Below are 8611 nucleotides of genomic sequence, written 5' to 3' on the forward strand. Positions count from 1 at the left end.
AAGAATCAAATAGGACTATTAATAGTATCGATAGCATAGAATGTGGCAATACTATTAAAGCAACAATATAGTATCGATAGCAATTGTTAGTTGCTTAGCTTTTACGACTATAACTATTTTCTACAATTATATATATTGATAATTATTTATTTTTCGATAGTATTAACGATAATCGACAGTTTTGAACTATCTATAGTATGATACTACTAGTACCTATATTGTTAATGCATTCTACACTTGCCAGCCTATGTACTGGCACATTATAATCTTTGTCTTTTTAACTTTGCAACACTCTTGTCATGATGATAATGTCAAATGATTCCTTGTCTATGGTAGACCTTTAGTCCGCTCGGTCGTTGCATCAAGATAGATTTTCAAGAAATGGATACAATAGCTTAGTAAATTTGGAGTTGTCAACTTTTTTCTGTTAATGTAATAGTAAATGGTGAATCCTTTTTATATATCAGCAAATAGAAAAACTCCAACGTAGATATGTCGACGGGCAGTACTCCTTTTCCTAAATGGCAATTGGCCATACTTCTCGGTGCACCCTTAGCTATCGGCTTAGGTTATCTATATCTACGAAATAGATTGGAAGATTCTGAAAGTAAAAAAGTTGCCGACTTAAAAGCTAAGACTACAATATCATTGGATAACGAGGAAAACAATGCCAAAACATCAGAAAGTGCCATCGACCGTGCTATGAAGTTAAAAGGTGCCGGAAACCGTGCTTTCCATGCTGGAGAGTACGACAAGGCTATTGCTTTATATAACGAAGCGATTGAAGCATGCCCTCCAGATCGTCCTGTCGACTTGGCTACATTTTACCAAAATCGTTCTGCATGCTATGAAAAACGTGAAATGTGGGAGCAAGTGAAGGAAGATTGTACCTTTGCTCTTAAGCTCAATGAGAAATACGTTAAAGCGTTCTTGAGGCGATCGCGAGCAGCTGAGAAAAGTGGGGATCTTGTACTTGCATTGGAAGATGTCACTTCTGCATGTATCCTTGAGAGGTTCCAAGTTCAAAGTTCCCTGGTGAATGCTGACCGGATTTTGAAAGCCCTAGGTCGTCAACACGCACGCGAAGCACTTGCTAAACGTCGTCCTGTTATGCCATCAAATCATTTTATCAAGACCTATTTTTCTGCATTTTCTGAGGATCCAATTACAAAAGTTCAGTTAGATGATCAAAATGCAGGTGGTTTCGCCAGGGCCATAAAAGCTTTTAGTGCTCAGGACTATGATGCAATTGTAGATGCTTGTACAGAAGAATTGAACTCTAATGGTAAATACAAGAATGAGGCTTTGCTTATGAGGGCCACATTTTATTTATTGCTCGGTAAACATGATGAAGCACAGGTTGACCTTGGACAAGTTATCAATAGTGAGGCTTCCACAAAAGTGAAGGTCAATGCTTTGATCAAGAGGGCATCTTTGTACACACAGTTGGAGGACACAAACAAATGTTTGGAAGACTTTGCAAATGCTGAACGGCTAGATCCTAAGAATTCAGACATTTATCATCACCGTGGGCAAGTTTACTTATTAATTGAGAGAATGGATGAGGCCACGGCAGAGTTTGCTAAGGCTGTTGAATTGAATCCTGATTTCTCAATTGCTTTTATTCAGAAATGCTATGCGGACTATAGGCATGCTCAGATTAATAAGAATGTTGGAGCACTAACCCAAGTCAGAGCTGATTTTGAAAAAGCTTTGGAAAGATTCCCAAAATGTGCAGAAGCATATATTCTCTTTGCACAAGTCCTTTCAGACCAACAGGAGTGGGGTAGAGCTGAAGCCCTGTTTGACTCTGCCCTCTCAGTGGACCCAAGTAATGCCACACTGTATGTACACAAAGGTCTTGTACAGTTGCAGAAGAGCACAGATTTTGACAAGGCTGTGAAACTGATTAACAAAGCTATTGAGATGGATGACAAATGTGATTTTGCCTATGAAACCCTTGGCACCATTGAAGTCCAGAGGTAAGAAAATTTGCTTCTTTTAGATATTTTATGATAAATAAAATTTTCTTGTAATGACAACATAGTATAAAAAATGTAGTTAAATAAGTAGGAGTTGAAGTTTAGTGCCTGAATTTGTTCTTCATATTTTTTATTACTTTATTGTGGTCTGATTCAGTGCCACACCACTTAACTTTTTTCTTATCACATGTTATCACTAACATACTATCTCCAAGGTATTTTATATAAGATGTCTTAAAGTAAATTGAAAAAATTGTTTCCATTTATTTTTAAATTCTAAATTGTTTTTCCTTGTTAGTGTCTTGATATGTATATTTCCCAAAGTTAGAATAATTTATACAACTCAAATTATCTGTAAATCATCAAATTATCTGTAATTGAAAAGACTTGTATTTTAATTTCAGGGGAAATTTGAAGCGTTCACTGGAATTGTTTGAAAAGGCAATAGCTTTGGCAAAGACAGAATTAGAGATGACTCACTTGTACTCACTGAAGGATGCTGCCGCAGCTCAGTTGAAGGTGTCCGAGAGATGGGGCCTGGACTGGACCGTAAGCTAGGTGTTTCTGCTGCCACATGTCATCCATACCTTTTGAATATTACTTGGCAAACACCAATATATGTCCAAGTTAGGCAGGTTTTGATACCATTGAATATTTCATTAATTTCAATAAACTTCTTTCGCCACCTCCACAATTCCACACAGATTATATAACAAGCATTTTCGTTTTTTTTTCAAACAAGATACAAAAGATATCACCATTCCTTAATAAACAATAACTTTTTTTACTAGATAATTGGAATGATATATTGAATTTGCTCTTAGTAATTAAAAGCAATGTTGAAATAAATTGCTATGTGTGTGTGAACAATGACAGGAAGTATCTTTTGGATTCACTTGATGAATTCTGATTTAGTTAGAATTAGGACACAATTTTTTTGTGTATTGAAATTAGATGTCCAATACAAAAAATCTGAAACCCTTTCAAGGGTGATTGGCCTATTGAGGCAACTATACTTTTTAGTCATTCTGTTTTATGTGCTTTGTATTTGGCTGTTATCACTTTGTAGAAATCAGAATAATAAGACAATAGAAAAGTCAAATAATATTAATTATAATATATTTCCTAATTTTATCCCAAAATAGCCATTGAAAAAAATAAAACGCATAATTGTATTTAAATATGTACTCGAATATAATTTTTATGCATGACTTATTAATCACGAGATTTACTTTTTTTTCCAGATTATTTAATATATAATAGCCGGTAGACTGCATTTTTAGTCATCTTATTATTCCGATTTCTGTATCTGTAATAAAACTGGACATAGCTAAGCAGAATAAAAAGTTTGTTTTGTTAAAGAGGTAATTTGATTACAAATCTTTACTTGACTGTCATTCGTTTGAACTGGGCTATAAAGTTTGTAAAGAATGGGAAAACTGTTCATAACAATAATACTTACTTCATATTGAAATAGGTATCATATATCCATTGCTAAAAGAATGTGTGGGTCAAATGTTATGTATTTTCTATATGAGTAGAAACTGGGGTAGCAGTAGAAATATGTAATGGCTGACAAAAAATTATTTTTTTTTTTCAAATATCTATAAATTTAAAACATAAACTACTTTTTGTGTGCCCAAAGTTGTCAATATAATACCTTATGTTATTTAGTTATCTGTAGTAATAAACATCATAGTTTTTCCTTTTCGGTTATTTATGTTTAAAAAAACCCGTTTTAAACACACATTTATGCATTTAGATATGTCGAAACTTGTAAAACTGCCTTTATATCTTGCCGCGTATTATTCGGTATAAATTATTAGTCGGTACCTGAAGAATAAAAATTTAATTGCTGTTTTCGTGTCTAGTCGAGTTACAAAATAACATGAGTGTTGTGGATATGTATGATATTCACACCTATGGCTTGCTATGGGCACTTACGTGTTCTATATTTTTGTCCACAATATTAAATTTATTTATGCCTATGCCTATTAATGTGTACTTACTATTACTATTTACTGCATAATTATCACTCTCCTACATTTTTTCCTTACGAAGTTTTGTTTTATGGTTCCCATCCGAACATAATGCCGTCTGTATCTAAATATAAAATTATATTTGAAAAATCAATAACTGCACTTTGCAGAACAATCATAATGGAGTCATTGAGTGGGGATTTTAATAAAATGCAGGGGATCAATTTAGTGGAACGAGTTGAGCACCCCTTTTATGTTTCCCTTTACTTTAGGCGTTTAGTTTGTGTCACTACTGTGTCTGGTATTTTGTCAAGAACCATTGTGACAAAGTTTTGAATTAAAAATTAATATAAAATATGAATACATAAAAAACAATTAATAATCCCACATATTCGACTTAATTCGTCTTACAACTTGTCGTGGATGGTATGGGATACCTTATTCTGTTAATTAATTTGAATAGTCTGTTTCGATGTTATAAAAAATAAAAAATTCGAAATTGTTTGGAATTTTGATATGGTTCTGTTTTTGAAATTACTTGTTTGTCCTTCTTTCACGTCAGAAGGGTCCATTGTATTGAGGCATGAAATTAGTAGGTACCCCGTCGGAGTACCTACTAATTCTATAAATTAAGTGATTTTTGATGTGGACATATTATTTGAACAGTGACAAAGGTGTATTTTTAGCGTGGAGTTGCTAGTGTAGCGGAGTTTTTAAAATTTAAAAATCAACTTTGCCATAATGTTTTTCGTCAAACTAAAAGTAAAGCTACCAGACCGCTACAGAATTAGTATATTATAGAACCTACTTGTGTAAAACGCGGTGTACCAAACATGCGAACCAGGGCACTTAATAATCTACCTAATAATATTTTACCTGTGTTATAAATATAAATAAGTAACGCTTTTGCCATATTGTAGCTGTTGAATGTGTTAGTCTGTTGCTATGCTCATCTCAGGATTATCATAGTAATAATCAGATAACAATACAATCTTGTACATTAAACAAATTGTAATTTTCTTGATTACTGTATGTATATAATAGATAGAAGTATATTTATCTACATTAATTATTTTAATAAATTGACCCAGTTGTTAGTTTTTGTTGATAATCTAATCGTGCGTAATTTTAATTACTGGATACGGGTATTTAACGCGCACGTACCTTTTATACTTCGTACGTACTTTTTAAAAGGTACGTTCGATCTAAATACCCCTATTAAGCTATTAATAATGAAACGTGCGTAATTTGTCGATGATTGTTAATCACTAAATTTATTAGCCGTTAACATTGCATTACATTTTTAAATCTGGTGTTGCGTTGGAGTAGCTACTGCCTACTCCAAACTGGCAAGAGATGGTTATGAAGCTTACGTGGACTTGTTGTATGGTCACAGTTCTTGATGCATGAGGAGTGCGCTTTAGATTGGATGGGTGCGTTCAATATTATTTTTGTAGTTTCCATCTATGTTGTCAATTCCGTATTTTGATTAATGTGTACTTAAACTGTACAGTGGTATTGCTTTTTTGAATGCACCCTAAATTATCAAATAGATTGTGAATTTAGACTTAGAGCTTGTAAAGACGGTTCTACAAGAGTTGTTACCTCACCGATAGTGAATAGTTATCAATTTATGGAAACTTCGAAATACATTATTGAAAAATATTTACGTGCTTTTTTCTTGTTTCATCATTTGATTGTCGTATCAATTCATACTAATCACTTTTCCCGCATCAATCTTTCTATTCCTATCTACACTTAGATTTGAGAACAAAGCATCATATATTTTGATGCGATTTTCACTAAGTAGGTAATTCTTAAATAATTTGTTTCCATATTTTCTCTTTAAAATATTGTTTTTGAAATGATAATTGTGACCAGCGTAGGCTGACTTTTCTACCAGAGATAATCTAAGGTACATTTGCTACGGATAAGTTTTTTTCCACCTTATGTAGGTGGATTTATTATTATATTAGTTACTAGTGTAAAAGCACCCTAACCCAATATCTTACTGAGTTCGGCCCCTTCAGCTAACGAGTGGGCTGAGCTGTCACGAACAGTCACGAATGACACTAACAATAATTATATTGTTGTGTTTAACTCGCGGCGCATACTGTCTGTTCTGCTACAATGGCACGTTCAGCAGCAAGTGCTTCTCGCGCGACCCGCTGGTGTTGCGTGGGCTCAACGCGCCCGAGCGGTCGGTCATGGCGCGGCTGCGGTGCTCCGCAACTGTGAGGTGTTCAGGTGATGCCTTATCTCTCTCTGATGCTCGCGTATTCCCAGCTCAACGTAAAATAGTTACAACCGGCCTGACGTCAACCTTCCTTGGGAATGGCCTAGGCTGTGTGCCATAGTCGCCTTATATGATGTCCACGGAAATTCTTCCGTGCGCTACAATAGGACCGCTTCATATTCATGAAGCGGTCCTATTCTAGGGCCACCCAGGTGATGTGTGTACGAACGAGTATAGCGAGACATCGTCGGTGGTTAGTGCAACGTGTTCTTTGCAAGTTAAAAAAATGCTGTCTATAGAAGCTTGTAATTGAAGCTGACAGAAGACATCACAATATTGACACAACACAACCCATAAATGATTGTTGGCTTGTTTTACTGTTTAGAATTTAGAAGAAACTTAAACGTTTCTGTATGGTCTATTTTTAATTTAAATTTGTGCTTAGTAATGTTTATAATATATTATTGGCTCCTGTTAGTCGGAGTGATTGACAGCACAGTAGCACTGCTCTGCTTCAACTGCTCGGCCACACATCGCGACTGGTCGTCGACGTGCCCGGGAGCTTTCGCTATCTCAAAGTACCCTACCTTCAACGATAGCAGAATCTTTCTTGTAAACTGTACTTCAGGTGCGCACTCAGATGCCTTACTATATAATAATACCTTATTACTAAATAACCAGCTTATAAATGATTGTTATGGCGAGGCAAGTCCCTGGACCTTACCGACGTAGGTAATGCCTCGTACTAGGTCCCTGCTTTATTGGTAAATATTTACCTTTTTGCCCACCATTAAGTTACCAAGAACAAAACGCTCGTTCCTACATAATCATTATAATTACATATTATTTATCAAAGTCCTCTGCCACGTGTTTGTCCGCGAAAAACTCAAAAAGTACTACATGGATTATATATTTATATTTTCATGCGGTTTCCACAATAGGTTTAAGTGTGTGGCGACATCTACCACGCCACATGCACAACGGCGCAGATGTATAAACCAAACACAACGAATAACAAGCCACACAAGTGATCCAGGACACTACGGACAGATGGCACGACGGTCGACTCACTATGGACAGCTAACAAGCCTAGACCGCGCAGACAATGCGTTTTCCATTGGAAGCATAAATACAACCTCCGACATGACACCGTCGGAGCCGTACGGTTCCCCAGACGCAACACCTAGCCTGGCGGGAAGAATCTTCCCTTTGTGGCGGTCGAGCATAATCACCTAGCTCCCGCTACAAAGTGTATAATTTATTATATTTTTACCCGAGCGAAGCAGCAACAGGCCGCTAGTGGAATATATAATGTGTGTATATTTTGGTTCCAGATGATGCCATGTGCTTCGTTAGGTCATGGTCTTCTCGGTCGCGGTTTGCGTGGATCGTGCAACGCGGCTGTTACCAGTCTCCTAAGGACGATCCTATCCCATCAACTTTACAAACTCCTACAAGAGCGATGGCGTGCAGACGAGATAGGTAAATATTTGAATTTCTTGCGTTCTGCTTGTTTAAGAGCTACATGAAATTTATATACCAGAAAGGACTAGGTATAAACTGAAGACACTTCATATATTTAATAAATAGTACAATACTTTTCATATTTTTTATCTCAATTCCTTTGGCCTTGGAGGTTCGCAACTCTATGTTTGTTTGTCTGATAAGACGTTATTGTTACGTTACGTGGTCGTTACTACGTACCTATTTGTATATGAATAGTATATACTAGAAAATTTTCTTGGAAAGAGTTAATGAAATGGTTTGACATACATTTGGGACCTTCTTTGTATCATAGACGGGTGTTTTAACATTCCACAATCGGTTCGTTAATGTTTATGGTTGCTTGCGTATAATTTTTGCTATTTCTTGTTACAAGTAAACTTAAAGCAGTTTCAACGATTGCAGGTTAGCTGACGCTGAATATCAAGTGTGTCTATGCAAAGCGGACTGGTGCAATCACAGTTCTCATTCGATTGAAAGCAGTAGATTAGTCTTATTGCCAGGTTTATCTATAATCAAAGTATTTCTTAATTTATTTTTCCTATATTAGAATTTCATAGATACACACTTATGAATTTCGTGAAGGGCAAAACTGGATTTAATGGACACTACTTGGAACGCAATAAATGTAACTTTATGGGTTTATAAACAGCTTTCACTTTATCTAAGTTACCTGCGTTTATTTCTACGAAAAGGATGGTAAGAAGTGTGTGTCAGTGGGCCGCGTCCGTGCCTTGCACACCTCTTTTTTTGTAGACTTGCGTTAATGTACCACCTACATAATTAGAAAAATAGAAAATTTTTCTTGACCATAATACGTCTCGATATTTACTGTATATTTTTTATATCTATGGTCTAGCTAGATGGACAGAAAGTACTTAGGTAGGTACTCAACACTAATAACAGTAGTA

At 35.7% G+C, this 8611-nt stretch overlaps 2 protein-coding genes across 2 annotated transcripts; both read left to right on the forward strand.

The window, feature by feature from the left end:
- The first annotated feature begins 308 nt into the window (after nt 1-308).
- Nucleotides 309-5626, forward strand: Tom70 (Translocase of outer membrane 70). Its single transcript, XM_053756315.1, has 2 exons — nt 309-1982; nt 2387-5626. Exons 1-2 carry the CDS (start codon nt 493-495, stop codon nt 2538-2540), a joined length of 1644 nt encoding a protein of 547 aa, XP_053612290.1. The 5' UTR covers nt 309-492; the 3' UTR covers nt 2541-5626.
- Nucleotides 5627-5979: 353 nt separating this feature from the next.
- Nucleotides 5980-8569, forward strand: LOC128676296 (uncharacterized). Its single transcript, XM_053756329.2, has 4 exons — nt 5980-6208; nt 6676-6825; nt 7532-7679; nt 8106-8569. Exons 1-4 carry the CDS (start codon nt 6028-6030, stop codon nt 8248-8250), a joined length of 624 nt encoding a protein of 207 aa, XP_053612304.1. The 5' UTR covers nt 5980-6027; the 3' UTR covers nt 8251-8569.
- The last annotated feature ends 42 nt before the right edge of the window (nt 8570-8611 follow it).

The sequence above is a fragment of the Plodia interpunctella genome, chromosome 16, assembly GCF_027563975.2.
Source record: "Plodia interpunctella isolate USDA-ARS_2022_Savannah chromosome 16, ilPloInte3.2, whole genome shotgun sequence".
Lineage (NCBI taxonomy): Eukaryota > Metazoa > Arthropoda > Insecta > Lepidoptera > Pyralidae > Plodia > Plodia interpunctella.